At 44.0% G+C, this 23618-nt stretch overlaps 2 protein-coding genes across 3 annotated transcripts in view; one reads left to right on the top strand and one right to left on the bottom strand.

The window, feature by feature from the left end:
* The window catches only part of LOC144714806 (transcription factor MYB101-like), an 8323-nt gene extending 6828 nt beyond the window's left edge, over window positions 1-1495 (top strand). Inside the window, exon 3 of one of the 2 annotated variants that reach the window (XM_078589602.1) lies at window positions 1129-1495. In XM_078589602.1, the coding sequence (XP_078445728.1) occupies window positions 1129-1385 (257 nt within the window). In that variant the 3' untranslated portion in view covers window positions 1386-1495. Of the gene's footprint in view, window positions 207-1128 lie in introns of those variants that run through there. The other variant, XM_078589605.1, reaches the window with a different exon arrangement.
* A 979-nt stretch (window positions 1496-2474) lies between these two features.
* LOC144716514 (elongation factor G, mitochondrial-like) lies at window positions 2475-23129 on the bottom strand. The gene is made up of 20 exons (XM_078591645.1): window positions 22725-23129; window positions 10260-10481; window positions 9716-9837; window positions 9263-9413; window positions 8674-8745; window positions 8039-8134; window positions 7884-7972; window positions 7725-7791; window positions 7474-7512; window positions 7284-7344; window positions 7084-7193; window positions 6923-6997; window positions 6789-6857; window positions 6586-6707; window positions 5174-5299; window positions 4978-5098; window positions 4127-4227; window positions 3988-4048; window positions 3789-3842; window positions 2475-2898 (listed from the first exon to the last, which is right to left on the bottom strand). Exons 1-20 carry the CDS (start codon window positions 23067-23069, stop codon window positions 2794-2796), a joined length of 2208 nt encoding a protein of 735 aa, XP_078447771.1. The 5' UTR covers window positions 23070-23129; the 3' UTR covers window positions 2475-2793.
* Window positions 23130-23618: the final 489 nt, after the last annotated feature.

Raw genomic sequence — 23618 nt, 5'->3', positions numbered from 1 at the left:
TGACTTTGGTTTCTCAAAATTACATATGTGTGTGTGTGTGTGTGTAGGGTTTTAAGTGTTTTGTTGTAGTCATGCCTCTAAATATTAGACTGTTCTATTGAAATCTATGATATTATCTGTAGATTTACACTGGTAAATATTACCATCATCCGCGATGTATTAAGCTAATGTGAACTTTTCTTTTTTATTTCCCTAGAGTCAGATATGTTTTGGTACCAATCATGTCGTGTGATATTATTTTTTTATGTTAATGTCAAAGGTAATATTTCTATTTTCAAGATGTAACAGATAAATAATTGCTATTAGGATATTTTTACAATAAATAAATAAATCGTTTTAAAATTTTCAAATTCGCTTGTGTTTTGAATAAAAAATGAAAAATCAATATTAATGAGTTTCTTCAGTAATTTTTATTTTTAGCTTCATTTTTTATGTTTAAAACTTTTTAGCTGTTTATTTTATTAGTGTCTCTGGTTTTCCAGAACTTACCTTTTTTAAAAACCTACGCCTATAAAACATATGACAGAATTTTTTTTCTCTAGGGTGATTCATGAAAAGAATTATGTTTATAGTAATCACTCTTGATTTTTTTTCTTAATAATGAAATACAATATTTTTCTAAGATATCAAGTTCTCGTGATTTTGCATAAATCGTGATCTACTTCATAAAAAACATCCCAATAAAAATACATTTGCATTTTTATCCCACAACACGTATGCACAGGACAAAAAAGTTTGAAATATACTTCTTACCTATTCTTAACCAATATTATTATAAAATCAGATGAATCTGTGTCCAATAATCATCTTTGGATCATTAGTTAATATCAACTGTTATTTAGGAACATGCCACATCTTGAATGCCAAACATCATATTAGACCAAAGCATTCAAGGGGTTTTTACATTTTTAAGTAGTGAACTAGTGATTACCTTAATACAGTGTTAATATGATTAATAAATTAAAATATTTTTTTATTTTTGTGGCAGATGCATCTTAATTCAAATATATAGACTTGAATATCAGTTTCATAAAAATTTCGCCCAGAATCTTATTCCAAATGTCCCATAGAAGGTTTCTTGCTTTGTTGTCAAAAACATCATCATTATCTATATATCATTGATTTCAGATGACTTGGTAAAGAGGGAGGTGGTGGAGAATGGAGATGATGACCTTTCCGCCCTCCTTGAGCTCATTCCCTTATCAACGACAAGAGAGTGGTACAACAGCAATGGAGGCAGTGGCAGCAGCAGCGATGGCGGCAGAGAGACGTCTAATGGGCAATCATCTGGCTTGACAGAAGAGACAATGGTGCTTCAAGCTTTGCCCTCAACCGTTGGAGATGATGATGGCTGGAGCTTAGTATCTCACCAGTGGCCCTGTTGAACACCACCTTTCCCCCACAACCCAGTGCCCTACACCTCTAAGTGCAGGGTTCCTTGTATGAATATTATGCATAAATAAACACCTCACCATTCTTTGAAAATAATCCATTTCAACCAATGTGACACAAGTTGTAATTCTTTCTTGTTTTCTAGATAGTTTTATAGTTAAAATTAGTGATATTGAGATATAGACAGTTCTGCCTATATATACATTTCTCAGCAAATAGACACCTCACCATACTTTGAATACACCTCATGTCAACAAATATTATTCCAAGTGTAAATCTTACTTGTTTCCGGAGATTTATTATTAAAAATAGTTATAAAGAAATTCGGGCAGTTCTTCCTATATATTTAACTGAACTTCCAATGAATGGATTCCTTTAATTTTCTTCACGTGCTATGTTTTAAGTACTACATTAGTTTCTTAGTGAAAGAATGGGGATCATTCTAAAGAACAAGAACAAGAAGAGAGAAAGAAGAGAAGGAGAAGAGAGACCGTGCGGTGGTGAGATAGAGAGATAGTCGTTAATCCTTAAAAGAAGATTCCAATTGGTTGGTATTTATACTACTAGCTAATAGCTTTAATACAGTTAGTTTCTATAACTTAATTGTACCCGTTATAATAAGTTATAACAGCTCTGTTAAGTGTAGTCCTGACCACTAGATCTTTGCCTATCTATTTTCAATCCTGACCGCTAGATCTTTGCTCATCTATGTTTAATCCTGACCGCTAGATGATCCCATATTTAATCCTAGCCACTAGTCTCTCTTTGTCTCAATTTTACTAACTAGTCTTATTAAGTGTCTTACGTGGATGCTGAGCTGGATGCTGATGTGGCATTGAGTGCGGTCGTATTGCCAAGTTTCCAACTCATTTATCACTTACCTTATTATAATGTGAAAAATATACAATTCCAAAATTCATTAGACCTGCCATACTTAAAATGGACGAAAACATAATTTTCAGGACTTAATTTCATGTCGACTAACTCTATAATTAAAATGATATAACACAAAAAAAGAGGAAACTCTGTGGAAACAATGGAACTGACAAGGAATGAGAATTTAATGAACCCACACAATCATATAAAAAATCCAGTCTCATGTTCCACCTTATTAATAAATTCAATATGTACATACAAAGCCCCTCTAAATCATATAAACTTATTTTCTGGTATTCCTCCAGGATATCCAAAAAAGGGAGGTAGAGAGATGAAAAATGTTGCCTGGATATATGCATACTCAAATCAAAACCCAAAAATTGGAGACTAAGAGAGATAAGAGAGAGAAGTAAGAGAGAGAGGTAAGAGAGAGAGAGAGATGAGAGAGAAGTAAGAGAGAGAGAGAGAGATGAGAGAGAAGTAAGAGAGAGATGAGAGAGAAGTAAGAGAGAGAAAGAAGCCTACTTATTCCCCAATCCTAGTGGCCTTGTAAGAATTGATCAGCTGCAGCTGCACTTCCTGAGAGACAGGCATGTGCTCCTTGTACTCCATGGTAAATTCACCCTTGCCCTGAAACCATATGAATTGAGTGATGAACCCAAAACAATAATCCTCAAAGCACTTAAAAACACTCAACAAGAAGTAAATAGATCAGATGAATTTATAGAGGAAAGAGGATGGCCAAAAATCCAAATCCTTAAAACCCTCAACTATCCATATTGCAATGAAAAGCAAAACTAAAAATTAGAGATTTAGCCTGTGTCATGGACTACAGGGTATTGGGAGTACTTTTCAACCCTAAATTATCAAACATCCAAGCAAGAAAATCCATACATTTGATTCATAAAAAATTTAATATTTTTTTTTATGATTTTTTGTAAGAAGAATAGAATCCTGATTTTTTAATAAATCAATCACTGACTAAGTGCTCATAGAGTAGCCTAGACTTTGAACCTCAAATCCTAAATCATCAGCAAAAGCAGAACTTGACACAGGCCACAATATAGTTATTAGCTTCACTAGAGACATTAAGTGTCCATATAGAGTACCCTAAACCCTAAGAAATCAAAGATACAGCAAAAAAAGAACCCAACACTCAGGTCAACGAGGGGAAACAAAATACACACGAAGTCTTCAATGCTAAACACTCAAAAAATAAATAAAAAAAGAGAACCCAATGTCCACATCAACTAAGAGGAGCCGAAAATGGCACGAAGTAGTTGACCTCAATTATATCAGTGACTAAATGGCCAGATCGAGTACCCTTAAACTCACAAAAACCAACTATCAGATTGACAAGGGGAGATGAAAAATACATGAATTGATTGACTTCACTCGTGTTACTACTACCTAAATGGTTCCATAGAATATCCTAAACCCTAAACACTTATAAAAATATCAAAAAACGAACCCAACACACATCAAAAAGGAGGAAAATAAATTATATCACGAGCCTTCACCTGTGTCATGGACCGAAGCGCAGTCGAGTATCCAAACATGTTGTTCAGAGGAACCTGCAACAAAGATTGTACATCAAAAACCAAGTTTAAAGTCTATATATAACATAAAAGGGATTACATAAGCCTTAAGGAAATACGGTAAGATGGAAACCATGAAACCCTAAAAATTAATGAAGAAGAAAATTTGCCAGGGACTAACATTTGCAAGGACAACAGTGTCATCTCCATCCTGCTCGTTTCCAAGTATCAAGCCTTTTCTCCTGCATAAAGAAGGTTTAAATACTGAGACTTCCGCAAGCCACGGCAGAAAGGAACGAGCAATGCGATAATCGGTGTACTTATTGATGTCGCCTGTGACAGGGCCTTGGAATTCGGTGGGCACTTTCAACTCGACCAGCATGACAGGCTCCAAGATGACTGGTTTTGCATTGGAGTAACACTGGGAGGAGGCTTGTGTTAAACTCGATTATAGAGAGTAGAATAAATTATAGGTAGATAAGGGACACCAGGACAAGAATTATGTCTCTTCTTCTCTCTACGATTTGTTAAATTTCCTCCATTTATACCCATCCGCCTGCTACTTTTTTTGGACAGTTCCCTCCCTCTCTCCCTCTCTTTCAGTATCTCCCTCAGAATCACCCTCACAATCACTTTCATAAACAATTTCTCACCAAATCTGACTTTCTCTCAGGATCTTTCTCAGAATCTCTCCCACAATATCTCTCTTAAACAATCTCTGACTCTCGCTCTTCCCACATTCCTCTCAAGAACCATATTTGAGTATATCTGATACTCTCTCATTCAATCTCCCTCTGACACAATCTCTGACTCTCGCACACAAACTTGACTATCACTCTTTGTCGGTCTCTCTCAAACCCACATTCTATTTCTTTCAATCTCTGAATCTCTCTCTCAAAATCTCTGAGAATTTTGCTCTCACTCTCTTTCAATCTTTCTAACACAACCTCTGAATTTCTCTTTCTATGTCTCTCCCTCTGCCTCAGAATCTTAATCTCCGAATCTGACCCGCTCTCTCTTACGATATCTCTTTCTTTCTTTCTCAGGATCTCATAATCCCTCACACGCACACTCTTGGACTCTCTTTCCCACTCTCCTCTCATAAGACAAAGATATTACCTTCCTCTCCGGACCGTAAAAACAAGATCTGAAAAGAGAGGAATAAACCTACCTGTCTAAATGCGTAGATGGCAGCAAGCTTAAAGGCAAGCTCACTGGAATCAACAGCATGTGACGCCCCATCGGTCAACACAACCCGTATATTTTCAACAGGGTGTCCTATCAATGAACCCCTGCAAACAAATTTCTCTCAACTGAGGAAGAAAAATCTTACCGGCAAACCCCAGGAGAAAAATAATTGCACTCACGAGTTAGCAGCTTCTTTGAAACCCTTCTCGATGGCAGGGATAAAGTTTGAAGGAATCGCCTGCCCGACAAGCATGTTTTCAAATTCGAATTTCGCCGGTGATCCTGCTGGAAGTGGTTCGATATACCTGAAGATTTACAAACACCATGCATTAAGTTCAGCGAGGCAGTCTTGGATCTTTGTACGAAAAAAACAAGAAGCAGTCAAGGATCTTGGCCGTTAAATAGTTCAGCGTGGATCAGTCTGTAAAACTATGGCAATGAACTGCTCTTGAGGGTACTCACTTTGATCAATACACCAAACAAATTTGATCACCATATCATAACACAATAATAAAAATACTTATACAGAAAGAATAATTTACTAAAGCTATGTGGCGTGAGTCTACAACGCGGTTAAAAAAAAAAAACAAATGTCCTCGGTCAACATAACCGCGTGCTCTACCGAATAAAGGCGATCCAAAAATAAAGGGTGGGAGGATGGGATGCGCACCGACTGATTCTTATTTATGCTGATGTGGCAGCAACCTGGATAGCGGGAGAGTCCCAATCCAGAGGGAGGGTTACCGGAGTGGTAACACCTAGTTTGAGATCCATTACTTCTCTCTTCTAGTTCTTCCCCTTCCTCATTCCCTGTACTACATCCCTCATCATCTTCACACCATTCTTGGCATTCTCGGGACCAGTGGAAGTTCATTTGCTACTCCCTACATTAAATTGTTCTAGCTTGGTTGGGAGGCATATCACAATATCAAGTTGCATCTATGAATATTTTGAGACGTATTTTGGGTAATATTGGAGTGTTGTAAGAATTTGAAGATACAACCAACCAGATCGTACTACAATGATAATGTTATGTTTCTTACTTTGATCACCATATTATAACATAACATTGAAACCACACTGATTTTCCAACCAGGAACATCAGATAAACAAAGATAGTTCACAATTTTCATCAAAGCACGAATAGCCTCCTGGAAATGGGAGCCAGGACGGGAATCTGATTGGACGATCAGAGAGCGCAGATCATGATCTGATCAGTCCAATTAAATCGATCGGAACATCCGCATAAAGATCAGACAATCAATCAGATCCAATCAAGAGGTTTGATCTCGGTCAAATCAGGAGCGGCCACGCGGCAGCACCAATTCAACCTCTCTTCTCTCACACCCGCCGTCCTCCAATTTATGCCATTGTTTTTGGAGGTGGATAGTATAAATGGGCTCTATGAAATAGATCTTGATAGATCAACGTTATAACACGATCTGATCAAAAATTGATCAATTGACTGTAAATCCCCAGATACGGATATGATCATTTGTCAATTCGACCCCAACCCCGAGAAGAAACTTATAGCTGTGTTTTCACCATTTAACTAAAAGAGGGCTAAAAAGGACAGCCCAAACAAACATACCCGGTAACTCTACCATACTGCCCCTGACCACCAGATTGCTTCTTATGCAAATAATCAAAGTCTGCACGCTGAGTGACCGTCTCTCTAAAGTTGACCCGTGGTTTTCCAACAGCAGCATCAACCTAGAAACGATTGAAATTAATTGCATTCTGATGACTGACTAGTTTATAATATCAGACCGTTCATTTAAAAAAACTGCCCACCTTATACTCCCGCCGAATGCGCTCCACATAAATATCAAGGTGCAGTTCCCCCATTCCCGAGATTATAGTCTGCAGGCCATGGTTATTAATGTTCATAATTACGGAGAAAAATAAAATTTGGAAAAATCTAAGACCTGTCCACTCTCCGGATCTAAGCCAACTCGGAATGTCGGGTCCTCCTTCTGGAAACGGTTCAAGGCCTTTGAAAACTGAGCCAAAGAATAGGAAAGTAAGGTTTTGAATGCATTACAATACGCCATAAAAATAGAGAAATTCCAGTGATATGATAATTTACTTGTCCTCCGGAGTCTTTAGATACGGGAGAAACAGCCAAGGACATGACTGGCTCAGGAACATTCATAGATGTCATGGTGTATCGAACACCACCATCAGTGAATGTGTCGCCTGTCAGTTCACAATTTTTAGAACTATATAGGAGATTTATAAAGAGAAAAATAATTTTAAAAAACCGACAATGAAACTTCCCGAGCTTACCTGATGCACAATCTACTCCAAAAACGGCAACTATTTGTCCCGCATAGGCTTCTGGAATGTCCTATGACGCAGATATTTGACATAATACACATAATGTTTAGGAATTTTGACAGAATATTTAGCTGAATTCATTAAGAATTTGGAACGCAAAAATATATAATAATAAAACAAGATAGGGTCTATCCCTAACCTCCATCTCATCAGAGTGCATCCGAACGAGACGGGGAACCTGAATTTCATGGCAGAAACACAGTTAGCCCATTAGAAGAGCAGCTTTATACCTGAACTTCACAATTTAGTTAAATTAAAAAAGGGAGGTAACGGCTCAAGGTATGAGGGACAAGGACAAAATCTTCATGAATAACCGAGAAATTAAAGACATGAAGAATCCATGAATGACGACATCAAGCACAAGGTTGAATATCTTAGGCTAGATCTTACTTTGATCCTCTTCCCAGTGTTTATGTTGACAATGAAATCGCCTTTCCGAATAATACCTTCATATATTCTATAAAAATAAGATAAAGTCAGCTTGAATTATCTACTCCACAAAAGAATAATTTTCATAAGATATCCGAAATAGGAATAGTAAAATCAAACCTCAAATAGGTCAATTGACCGAAGCGACCTTCTTCCAACTTGAAAGCCAAGGCAACAAGAGGTCCAACTGGAGAGCCAGATAACAAAATCTACAGGAAAGTGTACAGCATTTTGTTAAACACCACAAAATGATGATTTATGAAGATTGTTGATACCTTTTCTTCATTCTTCGTTTGATCAAGTGCATAATTCTCAACCTCAGTTGGACAAGGCAGATAACGGATAACTCCATCCAGAAGAGGCTGAACACCCTACAAAAAATTCAAACACGGATTATCGATGGAGCGAAAATTAAAAACTTCAAAAAAATTCATTGAACTTGAGTTCGTGGGTTGATTATCAATATCCAAAGGTGTTTTGAAGGAGAACATGAGAAATTTCAAGCGGCCATATTACTCTTCAAAAGTGGTCAGATAGGCAGGCGTTTGTAATTTGATATTCCTTTTTTAAGCCGAAGAGTGCGCTGGGGGCGGGGAAGTTGGAAGAAGGGGGAGGGATCATATAAATTCATAGATCTTCAGTTCGCAGGTTTGTTATCGAGTTAAAGAGGCAATTGGAAGGGGAATTACAAGTGATCTGATCGGTCTTCAACAGGTTAAGCGACAGGGGGGAAAAAATAATTTCCTATTTATGTGGGGGTTTCGATAAAACTGAAGAAAAGACTTGTGAATGAATTACACATCCCCAATACAACAAAAGGATAGGCTCGTGAATGAAATATCACGCATCCCCAATTTGATTTCATATTTCATCATAAGGGTAATTTCCAAATCAAAAGTTTAGAGAGAACCTTGTTCTTGAATGCACTCCCCATGAAAACTGGCACAAACTTTCGAGCTATTGTTGCCCTACGGATTGCCATCTGTTCGCACAAACTTTCTGGCATTAGGAGAAAGATTCATATTTGAAAACAGTGGTAAATGACAATCAAGAAATAACAAATTCAGCAGGCATCGCGACTCCACACAATTTTCATCAATAGCGTTTGTCATCCCAGAACAAAGTTGTCATCGTCATCCATAAATCGTTATTGGCACACAAGCGTGTCAGACAATAAGGATGAAGATGATGATTTTCAAGAGAAAATGGATGACTTTGACGAGATGATGAGTTGATGAAAAATGTGAACGAGAGAGATGTGAGAAAGAAAGGGGAGAAAGATGTGAGAAAGGAAAAAGAGGAGAGAAAGGGGGGGGAGAGAGAGACAGAGTGACGGGAGGAGGGGGAGACTGGAAAGAGATGAACGAGAGAGAGATAGAAGAGAGAGATGCAAAAGTTTCAATAAACATGTCACCTTTACCTTTATAAGATCGTATAAAATATGTGATCCACCACAAAAACATAAACTAATATTGCAGTACAGCTTTATGAAGGCTTACATCAAGTTCATCAGAAGATACAGGTTCGTCACTGAGAAAAGATTCTGCAAGTTTGTCATCAACCTCTGACACAGTTTCAATCAGCTCATGACGTTTTTCTGCAACAAGAGCCTCCATATTGGAAGGAATGTCTGCAGAAACAACCTTCTCTCTGCCATTAAAGAAACTCAAACGTTATGAGAGATTTATCAGATCACAAAAGATAGAAACATAGGATAGAGACAATCATGTCTACGCATACTGATTGAGATATGGGTGTAGATCTGTAGTAAACGTGGTTCTTGGAGAGACGGTAGAGAGAGAAAGAGAGAAAAGATAGAAGGAACCAGGAGGGTTTCCCACCCAGTTGTACAAGTTCTTGACTGTCCTCAGGCAGAGGGTGACATGTATATAAAGGGAAAATTACTCTAAATGACAATACCCTTAGTAGGATTTGAGAATCTTATCACATACCCGTTAGAACCCTGAAAATAGTACGCCTTCGACTGTACAAGGTCTATGAGACCCTGAAACTCTTCTTCCAACCCAATAGGAACTTGCACTGCAGCACTGTGATGTCTGAGCTTCGCTCTTGCCTACAATTTTTTTATATAAGAAAACATTTTTTTAACTATATATAAGAAAACATTATTAATTATAACTGATCGAAAATCACTCAAAACCAAAATATAAAATATGTGAAGATCAAATATACCAGAAGAAAATTATGGCATGACTGTACCTAGTCATTTATAAGCTCAGTGTACATGATGAAAGACAAGGAGTCGTTGTCAAGGATTATTATGACTCTCAGAATAATGACTCACGAATAAAAGTCTAGTCACTCGTCTATGTTATAATATCATAATAAAAGTTAGATTGAAAGGGTCGGAGGAATTTCCTATTTCTATCACACCAATTGCTGTTAATATCAAAAGTTATGATCTGGTCACTAGGAAATCATTGCATGGAATAATATAATACCTTGACGCAAAAGGCATCATCGAAAAAAGATCACCTGGCTTAGAACTTTCCATGGATCTGCACCCATTCGATCCAGCTTGTTGATGAATGCAAGTCGGGGGACTTCATATCTTCTCATCTGACGATCAACGGTTATGGACTGACTTTGTACTCCTCCAACACTACAGAGGACGAGAATTGCTCCATCAAGAACACGCAGTGCTCTTTCAACTTCAATTGTGAAGTCCACGTGGCCGGGTGTATCAATAATGTTGACCTGCCAGGAAACTTGATAAATTAAGAAGCCTTTTGCAACATAATGAAAGAAAGAAAGGAAAATCTCCGAAGAATTATAAACAAAAATGTAAATTCAATAGCAAAGATGAATCCAATCAATCCCATTGCCTCACGAGAGGAGGGACTTCTGAAAGCGATGAGACCATGATATTCAACCAAGTTAAAAAGGGTTGTGACTCAAGGTTGGATAAAGGAAACCTGAGAAGGGAGCAAAAAATCTAGGGTTCCATAGAAATACCTATCAGTCAGATGTGTTTCTGATATAGATCCAAGAGATCTTAGAGGAGATTAGGACCTGAATTCATCCATAAAGACGATAACCGATAATGCCGGTAGATATCCACACAAATCAGTAGTTCGTATCAAGAACAAGTGGGATAGATGGAGAGAAATGTGGAACGAAATGGGAGTAATGTGGAATGATGGATGGAGATCTCAAGTGGAGCTCTCCATTCTGGAATCGCAGGCCCGACCCTGCTTCCCAGCCTCCCAGTGGCGCTTGCAACTGAATCTTGAAAAACGCCAAAAGGCTGTGTCCTCCCTCCCGTTTCCGTTTAATTATATTCTTTTCGCATGTGCTATATTAGTCCACACGCGGACTCCTTATTGATGGCTTTTCCTCTTCTTTCTCTGGTACTTCTTTGAGAAGAAGTGTTGTGTATCAATACTCCCCCCTTGCAGTTGAAGCTTGTCCTCAAGCTTGAATTGAGGGAAGGTGTTTCGCAGATGTTCAGCTTACTCCCATGTAGCTCCATATGTTGGAAGATTACGTCATTTTACCAACACTTCTGGCCCCTGAGATGAGGCCAGTACTTGGAGAATATATTCTGGAGTCACCTGCCATTCCCATTCGGAAGTTAGAAAAGATGGAAGAGGTTACGACATATCAATGGAGCCCAGAGCCCATTTAAGTTGTGAAGCATGGAAAACAGGTTGTAATGTTGATTGTTTGGGTAGATCTAAGCGATATGCGACGGGACCAATCTTTTGTAAGACTTTAAATGGGCCAAAATGTTTTGGTCCCAACTTTTCAAACGACCTTTTAGCCAGAGATTTCATTCGATATGGTCTGATTTTGAGATAAACCATGTCCCCTTCTGTAAACGATTCATCTTGTCTGTGCTTGTCAGCCTGACTTTTCGTTCTGGATTGAGCTCTTGCCAGGTGTGTTTTTAGAGTATTAAGCATTAAATATCTTTCTCACAGGAGTTGATCAATGGAGTCAAATGGAGAGGTTGGTGAGCCATAACGCAGTAAGGAAGGTGGTTCTCTACCGTATACTGCTTTAAAAGGAGACATATTTATCGAGGTGTGGAAAGAAGTAATGTAGTTGTACTCTGCCCAATGAAGCCACTGATTCCATTTCTTGGGATTTTCTGAGGAGAAACATCTCAAGTAACATTCTAATCCTTGATTGGTAACCTTGGTTTGGCCGTCTGTTTCTGGATGATAAGATGAGCTGAATTTTAATTGTGTGCCCTGAAGCTTATGCAACTCGTTCCAGAAATGGCTTGTGAAAAGGCTGCCTCTATCGGAGATGATGGAGTTGGTGTTAGACCCCCCCAACTTTCCGTCGAGCAAGAGAGGAGAAGAAACAAGATTGATATAACCAAAAGGGGTCTTAGCCACCCAAACAGTTTAGAACAGAGTAGGAGGGAGAGATTTCAATAAGCAAGTCAAGATGACGCCGAGGCTGGGGAAAGCTCTCCCCATGATGCGGCCGTCGAACGCTAGGTAGCCTGGTAGAAGGAGAAGGGTAGAGTCCAGAAGAGAGAATCCGTTAGGTCAGAAAAAGGGTTCAGGGCAAGGAGGAAAAGAGAGATAGGGAGGGAGACGGTACCGATTCTTCGATAGCTTCTTCTGTCTCCATTCCTCCACTTAAGAGGGACGGCCCTTCCGTTACTTCCGCCCTAATGGGCGCTGATGCGGGTTGCGACCCAGCGGAGGCCCACGGGACTTCCTTTTGTAGACTTGAAGTGGATTTTAATTGTGTGCCCTGAAGCTTATGGAACTCTTTCCAGAAATGGCTTGTGAAAAGGCTGCCTCTATCGGAGATGATGGAGTTGGGTGCTCCATGTAATATCACGATTTCTTTAACAAATAATTCTGCAATGCTTGTGGCTGAGAATGGATGCTTAACTGCAAAGTAGTGAGCATATTTGCTGAGCCTGTCCACTATGACCATGATGGAATCATATCCATTAGACTTTGGTAACCCTTCGATGAAATCTACCTTTTCTGATGCTTTCCAACTGGCTAAGCACCGAAGGGTATCCTTTAAAAGTCTAAATGATAGAAGTTTGACTCCATTTGATTGTGTTCATAGTGATGTGTGGGCCCCATGCCCAGTAACCACCCTTTCAGGGAAATAAATGGTTTGTGATCTTTGTGGATGCCTTCACCCAGTTAATCTGGTTGTATTTGCTGAAGTCTAATGCAGGAGTATCTTCTGTGATTGTGCGATTTTGTGAGGTAATTTATAATCAATTCAGTGCAAGGATCAAATGACTCCGATCAGACGATGCTCAAGAGCACTTCAGCTTCAAAGTTAATATCTGCTGTGACCACAGAGGTATTGTTCATAAATCTTAATGCGTCAACACCCCTCAACAGAATGGGTTGGCTGAAAGGAGGATTGGACATATACATGCAACAGCCAGGTCCCTACTTTTCCAAGCAAACGTGCTCAAGTCATACTGGGGAGAAGCAGTATTAACTTCAATCTATCTCATTAGTAGAACTCCAGCAATAGTAATTGGGTACAAGAGTCCAAATAACCTGGTGTCTTCTGTCTATCCTCAGGTGACATTGAGGGCTGGATTCACCTCCAGGGTATTGGTTGTGTTGTGTATGCTCACATGGATGCAGGAAAGCTTGATCTGCAGGCAATTAAGTATGTATTTGTTGGGTACTCTAGTACTCAAAAGGCTTACCGGTGCTATCAACCAGGGTCCAGAATATTTTTTGTCACAACAGATGGTGACATTCAAAGAGAACCAGATGTCTTTGCCAATGAGAACAGTGACACAAGCATAGCTTCTGAAGTATTGCAGCAAAAATTCCAGTTCCTAGCTCTGCCCACAGGGATTCAGAGTGTGGGTGAGGCCACACACGAAGGTAGCCAACCAGAGTCAGATGGTCCAAGATGTGATGGATTAGATGAAAGGTTGCCACTGCTCACAGAACGGATGCTGGAGATATCGGAGAGAATGAAGGAACTGATTGTGTCCAGTGAAGTTGAAGCTGGTAATAGGCGATGAAGAGCTAAGCATTGAATCCCCTGTTGAGTCTCCTAGAACTGATGCAGTCGTTGACCAGGGAGAGGAAGACCTGGGATGGCCAACTGTGTTGAGAAAGGTTGTGACAAGCTGTCGAAATAAACCCAGATATCCAATGGGAATGGGGAATTACATTTATTATGCCAGATTGAGTCCACAGTACCAGGCATTCTTAGTACCCTTAGAAGAATCTCTGTTCTCATAAATATTGAAAAGGCCATGAAAAGTAGAGAGTGGAAGACTGCCATAGACGAGGAGATGTAGGCATTGAAGAAGAATCATACTTGGGACTTGGCTCTCTTCCTTCCGGAAGAAAAGTTGTTGGGTGTAGGTAGAACGAATTACAAGACAAGGCTGGCATTGATTATTTTAAAACCTTTTGCACCTGTAGACAAGTTCAATATTGTCAGAATCTTGATAGCTCTAGCTGTAAATTTATGTTGGAATCTGCTCCAGATTAACGTAAAAAATGCTTTTCTGCAAGGTGATTTAGATGAGGAAGTCTATATGACAACTCCCACTGGATACAAATTAGCAGATAGGCCAAATATGGTGTGTAAACTGCATTAGGCCCTTTATGGCCTGAAACAGTTGCCAAGGGCCTGGTTTGGAATTTTTTTCTCAGCCATGAGAAGTCTCGAATTTTTTTCTCAGATATCAGCAGAGTAAAGGTAATCGTATGTTAATTATCAAGTTTAGTCTCTCTGGATCCATGGCAATCCTTAAGTGTATATGTGGATGATATAATTGTCACACGATATTAAAGCATAGGGTTCCTTGACATGTTTCTGGGGTATAGAAGTCGCATATTCCAAAGGAGGTATACTCATTACACAGCATAAGTACATACTGGATCTGCTCCATGAGACAAGGACACTTGAAAGCATACCCTTGGAATCCTAGTTGACATCATTGTCAAACTGGGTAAGGGAGACATACCCCTCTGCTAAATGGAAACTCATTTCAGAGGTTGATTGGCTAGCTTATTTATCTGAATAATACCTGGCCTGATATTTTGTATGTTGTCAGAACTTTGAGCTAGTTTATGAACAATCCATGTGAAGCTCAACTCCAGGCAGCACACAGAGTATTGCATTATCTTAAGGCTACAGTGGGACAAGGTGTATCGTTCACGAGAGATGGAGACATGTCAGTAAAGATTTATTCTGATGCTGACTTTGCTGGTTCAATAATAGCAAGAAGGTCCACCTCTGGCTCTTGTGCTTCTTTTGGGAACAGTGGTGACATGGCAGAGTAAGAAGCAGAAAGCAGTTGCTCTCTCAAGTGCTGAGGCAGAATTCAGAGCCTTAGCACATGGTGTTGGTAAGGCACTTCGCATCAAGGGTGTCACTGAAGACCTTAGGTTATTCTCCCAAGGTGATATTAAAATGTGCTGTGATAATCAATCAGCCATCGCAATCGCTCAGAATTCACACCCATGATCAACATTCACACCCAACTAGAGGGGGGTGTTAGACAGTCCTTTGTTTATGCTTTATTTTCTTTTATATGTACTAATGGGCCACATGTTATAGGTGACCCTTTTCATTTAAGTGACATGGGCCCCACCCCTCTCACTCTGTATGTCATTTTAAGACCCTACCCATTCAATAGAGATTAAGCTGTTTTTGCCTTAAAAACCCTAGCCAACAGAGCTTCAAGACGGGGCAGCAGGAGAGGAAGAGAAGGCTGATGTAAGCTTAACAATGTGAATCTTTACTCTTCTCATCCCCGCAAGTTTATTTGTCATATATATGCAGAGCCGATGCCGTCTTACCAGAAGCACAGGATCACCAAAAGTGGTGCCAATGCCAAGTAGGGAGAACCCATGCTTGGCCTCACAGCTTTCGGATGCTATGTAGGGGGCAACAGATCCAGAGAGTGCACGGCGCATCCTGTGTCAAGAAGCCATGGCACATGGTACGCCATGGTGGAAGGGCACTTGGCGCTGCGGCCAATGTGGACAGCGTTGCTATTCTAGGCCAGGGTCGAGGGAGACGACCCAGCAAGATGGTGCTTGGAGCGTTCTTATTAAATCTGATTGTTGGGGAAGAGAAGAAGAAGATAATAACATAACTTGAACAGAGTACATGTAAGGGAATATGTACCCTAAGAGGGAGAGAGGATAATAGGGCTAATGGGCTTATAGAATAGGGCCCATTAGCCCATGAGGGATAGTCTATCACTAACACCCCCCCCGCAAGCGAAGTATGGATATCTTCCATACTGAGCTTGGAGACGGCACGTTGAAGAAGAGGGCGGGAGAGTCCCTTGGTAAGGACGTCCGCTGCCTGGTCGGCAGATGCAACAAAGTCCAGGTCAAAGATCCCTTCGTCAACTCGCTCCTTGAAGAAGTAGCGGTTGCGCTCCATGTGCTTGATGCGGCCCTGTTGTCCAGGGTTCTTGGCCAACGCGATCGTTGACTTGTTGTCGCAGAAGAAGTGAATCGGGCCAGCATACTCCACGCGAAGATCGTGAAGGATGCCGTAGATCCACTGGCCCTCAGAGGCCCCATCGGCGAGTGCGCAGTACTCGGCTTCGGCGCTAGAGCGGGAGACTTTGTCCTGCTTGCTACTTTTCCAGCTGACGAGACTGCCAAAAACAAACGTGCAGTAGCCCGTGGTAGACCGATGATCCACAACGGAGCCGGCAAAGTCAGCATCAGTGTAGACTTTCACTGTCCGGTCAGTGCTGCGAGGGAAGAGCAGGCCCTTTCCAGGGCAGCCCTTCAGGTACGCAAGGACCCGGTGGGCGGCCTGATGGTGAATCTCCCGTGGGGAGTGCATAAACTGACTGAGCAGGTTGACGGCGAAGGCGATGTTGGGCCGAGTGTGCGTCAAGTAGAGGAGCTTCCCCACCAGCTGCTGATACCGGTGGAATTGCCAGCGGCGAATCCTCCTTTGCCCAACTTCACGTTGGGATCAATGGGAGTGCTCACCGGCGCACAATCGGTCATCCCTGTCAGTGCCAGTAAGTCGACGGCGTATTTCTGCTGCGAGACGAAGATCCCACGGGGGGAGTAGGCTACCTCAAGGCCAAGGAAGTAGCGAAGAAGGCCGAGGGCCTTGATCTCAAACTCCTTAGCCAAGGCAGTGCTGAGGCGAACAGCTTCGGCAGCATCAGATCCCGTGATAAGGATGTCGTCGACGTACACGGCAAGAATGGAGACACCGGTTGGGCGGTGACGGAAGAAGAGAGAGGCATCTCCATTGCTCTGAGTGTACCCTTAGGTCTTCAGAACAGAGGAGAACCTCCCAAACCACATGCGCGGGGTCTGCTTGAGTCCATAGAGGGACTTCCGCAGTCGGCACACGTGACCGGGGGGGCCGAGTGAGTAGCCCGGGGGTTGCTGCATGTACACCTCCTCCGTCAAGTCGCCGTGCAAGAAGGCGTTCTTGACGTCGAACTGGCGGATGGCCCAGTGGAAGTGTGCTGCAAGTGCCAGAAGAAGCCGGACAGTCTCCATCTTCGCCACGGGAGAGAATGTCTCGAAGTAGTCCACGCCATAGGACTGAGTGAACCCCCGAGGCCACAAGCCGAGACTTGAGGCGTTCGAGAGTACCGTCCGCGTGATGCTTCTTGGCATGAATTCACTTGCAGTCCACTACCCTCTTGCCAGGAGGTAGTGGAACGACGTCCCACGTGTGGTTCTTGAGGAGAGACTGCATCTCCTCGTCCATCGCCGCTTTCCAATGGGGAGAAGCGATAGCATCGGCTAAGCGTCGAGGAACGAGATCCGACTCAATGCGGGTGAGGAACAACCGGTAGGGAGGACTCAGCCGGTCAAAGGAGAGGTAATGAGAGAGAGGGTAGAGGGGGCCCTTAGTGCACTGACGGACCCCTTTCCGTACAGCAATAGGCCACCCCAACTGATCGTCACCATAGACAAGAGAAGGAGCGGAAGCAATGGGGGACTCCCCGGGAGGAGCAGTAGACGACACATCGGGAGTCGGAGGAGACTCACCGGAGGGCGAGGGTAGACCGGGAGGGGGGGGGTGACGAGGGTTGGTCACCGAGAGAGGAGGAGGGTGACGCACCGGGGGTTGACAAGGATGGGGGGCCGGAAGGAGGAACGGAGACCAATGGGAGAGGGAGAGCTGCCGAAGGGGGAAGGGCAGGTAACGAAGAAGAGGTAGAGGACACGTCCAAGGACCCCGCAGGAGGAAGTGAGGAAGAGGAATCAAGGGGAGAAAAGATCCGGAAGTGAGGAGGGTGGAGTGGGAGTGGTGGACTCCACGATCGGACTTGGCCCCAAGGGGGGGGGCCGAGGGAGCCTCATCCAGCGGAAGGCGTGATGAGGTAGAGTAGTCCCCAAAATAGGGTTCATGCTCGGCAAAGGTGACGTTTGCCGAGATGAAGAACCGCCGAGAAGGCGGATGATAGCACCGGTACCCTTTTTGGAGGGAAGAGTAACCCACAAACACACACCGGAGTGCGCGTGCATCAAACTTCGTGCGTGTGGGAGAAGTATCATGGACGTAGGTGGTGCAGCCGAAGATACGAGGCAAGAGTCCCGTCCGCAAAGAAGCATTCGGGAATGCCACAGTCATCCGGTCCAAGGGGCTGGAGAACTCCAGGAGTGGGGTGGGGATACGGTTAACGAGGTGAGTACTCGTCAAAACCGCCTCTCCCCAATAACGCCCCGGCGCCTTGGAGTCCAACAGCAATGTCCGCGCCGTCGAGGTAACATAGCCGATGCGACGTTCAGCCATGCCATTCTGCTCAGGCGTGGCCACACAAGAGGACTCGTGGAGGATGCCCCGGTCGGCAAAGAAGGAGGCGAGGTCAACGTTGAAGAAGTCCCGGGCATTGTCGAACGAAAATGCTGGATGCCTCGACCAAACTGTGTCTGTACCATGGCGCAAAAGTGTCGAACATTTTGCGCAACCTCCGACTTCGCAGTCAGGAGGTAGACCCACGTATAGCGGGTAGCTTCGTCCACAAAGAGTAGAAAGTAGCGGTGCCCTTTCAGACTGATCTGCGGGGCCGGCCCCCAAACATCACTGTGGACTCGGAACAGCGGGGTCGATGTGTGAGACGAGGATGAAGCAAAGGAGGATCTGCGGTGCTTGGCTAACTGACAAGGTTCACAAAGCATAGTCTTAAGGTCCACGCCCAAACACAACGAGGGAAAAAGACGCTGTAAAGTGGAGAAAGGTGGGTGTCCAAGTCGCTGATGCTCCATCAGAAGGCGTCCCCGACGCTGCTCAGCCACCGAGAGAAGAGTCCGGTGCACCATGAAGCACTGGGAGCGGCCTCCATCGTCCAGCATCAGCAGTCCGTTCTCCCGCCTAATCGGTGTAGTCCGGCCCACCTTGTCAGACAGAAACATGCCGCCAGGTTGTAGGTGGAAGGAGCAGGAGATAGCATCAACTAAGCACTGCGGAGACATAAGCACGGCCCGCAGGTCGGGGACATGGAGAACGTTGTGGACCACACCAAGGCCGTCCACATAGACTGCCCCGATTCCGGCCACACAGAGACGTCCACCCCCGGCCGTGAGGACAGTGCAGCCACCACGATGCCGCTCATATGATACAAACCGGGCATTGCTCGGGGTCATGTGTTCGATAGCCCCCAAGTCAAGGACCCAAGTCGTATCGGAGACGACAGGTGAGTGGAAGGCCGTATGGCCACAGTACCATGCATCTGAAGATGAAGGAGGGGAAGACGCACCAAAGCCGCCAAAGTAGGCCGTGGACGGATTCTGCAGGGCAGCCATCTGGTCACGGAGGCGGGCCAAATCTGCCTGAAGCTGGTCCATGGTCACTGCGTAGGGGCTGGAGGAGGAGGAATCAGAATGGGCCGCCATGGCTTTGCCGTCTGCGGCCTCTTTCTTCTTTCGCCAGTCATTCAGGCGCTTCTTGCACTTGTTCTTCCTGTGGCCCGGTTTGCCGCAATACGAGCAAATCGTCGTCCCAGCTGGAGGAGCGGCGGAGGTGGGCGTAGGGAGGATCGATGGTGCCTTGCCGCCTGAAGAGAGGGCAGAAAGTAGTGCGGTCGACTCACCCGGGGGGCCGGAGGAGGGAGTCCCATGGAGGAGGAAGTGGCTTTCCTCTTCTTGAAGCTCCTTCACCAACTCCTCGAGGGCAGGAGGACCTTCCTTGCGGTGCAAGGCACGACGACGTACGTCATCATACTCGCGGTTCAGGCCGCTGAGGAAGCCCATGATCCGCAGAAGAAGCACATTCTGGAACGTCTTGGACGTCGGATCGTCAGGCGGTAGGTAGTAATCCACTTCATCCCACATCTTCTTGTGGGCAAGTGCATATACAGAGATCGTCAATGACCCCTGACGGAGATTGCTGGCCTGACTTGCAAGGGAATAAAGACGCCACCAGTCGCTTTACCGGCCACAGAAGGAGCGCACCTGATTCCAGAAGCCTTTCACCGTTTTCTGATGCGGAAGACGGTCGCGGAAATCTGGAGCCAAGGTGTACGCATACATCCAGCCGAGGATGAACTGGTCCTCAACGTCCCACGCTGCATAATGTGGGTGGTCGACGGTAAGGGGGTCTTCAATGCAATGCCTGAAGAGCTGGCGCGCCTTCAAGGTGATCTCGACGAAGCGCATCCACGGGAGTAGATTCGGGCCCCGTAAGAGTGTCGTCTCCGGGACCGACGGAAGCGGATGAGCCACCTTGTAGGACAGTGGCTTCTCCAGGAAGTCGGTCTCGGTGAACGGCATGGTGCTGCTACGGCGCTGCTACGGCAGTGCTGCGGCTGCGGCTGCTGTGCGTGCGAGGTGGCTGCGGGCTGCGGCTGCTGTGCGTGCGCGGCGGCTGCGGGCTGCGGCTGCTGTGCGTGCGCGGCGGCTGCGGGCTGCGGCTGCTGTGCGTGTGCGGCGGCTGCGGGCTGCGGCTGCTGATCGTGCGCGGCGGCTGCGGGCTGCGGCTGCTGTGCGCGCCGGCTGCGGGCTGCGGTTGCTGCTGCGCGCGGCGGCTGCGGCTGCTGTGCGAGCATGGCGGATGCGGGCTGCGGCTGCTGTGTGTGCGCGGCGGCTATAGGTGGGCGATGTCAAACCCTAGGGAAGGAGCTCTGGAGCTCTGATACCATGTTGGGGAAGAGAAGAAGAAGATAATAGCATAACTTGAACAGAGTACATGTAAGGGTATATGTACCCTAAGAGGGAGAGAGGATAATAGGGATAATGGGCTTATAGAATAGGGCCCATTAGCCCATGAGGGATAGTCTATCACTAACACTGATGTAAGGCCAAGTGTTGTTGTAAGGCTGCATCAGCATCTTGCTGAGCGCACAGTCGACCCCTGTAAATTCTCTTGACCAATACTACTCAGTATTCTCTCTCATGGGCTGACTCCACTACAATGGCTACTCTATACTCAGTGATTTACACTGCTGCCGAAGGCTGCTCGACTATGACAAATTGTCAAGGCCAGCGGACTGTTTAACTGCATGACATCGCAAGATTACTCATGTGACACTAGGCTCCAGCATGGATCAGGCTGGTACAGGACGTGACTTGATCATTCAGATCGTCGATCCAGGTGATCATTCAATTAAAATGATCAGATCTCTGATCCCTACAGCTTATGTACAATAAATCCTTAGACCACTTCAAGTTTAATGACAGATTATAACGACCACAAAAAGCTCTGGAGGAATAAAATAAATGTTATAATCTTTTTCATCAACCGTGTAATCAAACGGATTGTGGTAGCAATTTTCTGATTTATCAAGTCTGGCACAGGCACTTCTGGAACATTTGTCTTTAACACACCGCACTGGAGGAGCATTTTATGATACCATTAGTGGTATGCACTCCAAACAAGGGCAATGGAATCCTACAACATATAATATGCCGAAGCTTTCCCTGCCCTAGATGTACAAAAATCATAACACGGTGTTCAGTTCATTTTTGGATAAATATTAACGGTTTCCAAAGAAAACGTTAAGAAGTTCATGCAGCTAGAAGTTTGACCTGTAAGAGAATACGCATATTCTTCATGGAGCATCACAGATATGTTTTCCTTCTCGATAATCACAGATGTAAATTAACCCATGGATGATACTATAAAGTTGATTGCTTTCAGTTGAATATTTCTTAAGAATGTTGATCCATTCAGCAGGTAATAAGAGTTCATTCAGCACGTAATAACAATACCCACAAAATCCCAACGAGATACAAAACGGTTATTGGAAACAAAATTATATTTAAAGAAGAAAAAAATCCCCAGGCATCGAATTCAACGATTTCACAAACAAATGTTAAGGCCTCAATGTCTGTAAGTGACGACGCATATTCCTCATAAAGCACCACAGATATAGTTTTCCCCTCGATAATCAAAGAAGAGGACTGTTCAACCCTCACCCTTGATTAGACCAGCAAGTTACAACAATGGAAATAGAACCATGGACACTACTATAAATTTCATATCTTTCAGTCGAACATTTCCTAATAACACCGCTTTCATTCAGCAGGCAATATGTGTACTTGCAACACGTATAAAAAATACCCACAAACTCAAAAAAGAAATCCAACCCAATTGAAAAAAATCCCAAATTGTTCCAGCATTGGGCAGACAAAAATCCAGAGTCACATAAACTTGGAAGAAAAAGTACCAACAAACTCAAAAACGAAATTCAACCCAATTGAACAGAAATCCCAAATTTTTCCATCATCGGGCAGACAAAAATCCAGAGCCACATGAACTTGGAAGAAAAAGTACCCGCAAACTCAAAAACGAAATCCAACCCAATTCAACAGAAATCCCAAATTGTTACATGATTGGTCAAGCAAACAGAAATCCCAAAAGTACCCAAAAATTGTTCCGTGACATTAGCTTAAAATAAAACCAGATAAAAAAAAGAAACCCGCAGTTCTAAGCTTCCCAGGCATCAAAATCAACGCAGTCCGATTCAAAATCAAAGCCAAAAACAAAGAAAACCCACCAAGCCAAGTAAAAAAAGAAAAAAAACCAGACCTGATATCCATTCCAAGTACAGTACGTAGCAGCCGACTGGATCGTGATCCCCTTCTCCCTCTCCAAGTCCATGGAATCCATCTTCGCCCCGACGCCGTCCCTCCCCCGCACCTCGTGAATTTCGTGGATCCGGCCGGTGTAATAGAGCACGCGCTCGGTGAGCGTCGTCTTGCCAGAATCGATGTGCGCGGAAATTCCAATATTCCTGAGCTTCTCCAGCGATTCCTTCCACTTGCCTTCGTCCTTCCCCGCCCGCGCCGCCGCCGTCGACAGCGGGCGGAAGAACGCCGCCGCCCTCGCCGTCTCCGCCCGGCGGAGAAGACGGATCGCCGACCACCTCGCCATCGACGGAGAAAACCAGAGGACTGTGTCTCGTACTTGCACTGCTTGTAAAAACCTAAAACCCTCTCTCCATGGAAGTGGCAGCCATTAGGGTTTGGCATGTATGGATGATGATCGTGATGATGTTGATGTTGATGATGTTTATGATGTTGATGTTGATGATGTATGAATATGATGTATGATGGATGCATGCTGTGATGTATGACTTTGATGTCTGATGTCTGATGTATGATGTATATGTGTGATGTATGAAAATGATGTCTGATGACTGATGTCTGATGTTTGTTGTATGATGTATGATGCGTGATGTACGATGTATGATGTATGGTGTATGTTGTATGATGTATGATGTGTGATGTACGATGTCTGATGTATGGTGTATGATGTATGATGTATGATGTCTGATGTATGAATATAATATATGATGTCTGTCGTGTGATGTATCAGTATGATGTATGATGTTGACAATGTCGCCGCCCTCGTCGCCTCCTCCAGACCGAGAAGGCGGATCGCCAACCACCTCGCCATCAACGGAGAAAACAGGAAGACTGT

This window comes from Wolffia australiana, chromosome 2 (genome assembly GCF_029677425.1).
Source record: "Wolffia australiana isolate 7733 chromosome 2, ASM2967742v1".
Classification (NCBI taxonomy): Eukaryota; Viridiplantae; Streptophyta; class Magnoliopsida; order Alismatales; family Araceae; genus Wolffia; species Wolffia australiana.
Note: the sequence above shows the minus strand (reverse complement) of the source record. Positions and strands in the feature narration are given on the sequence as shown.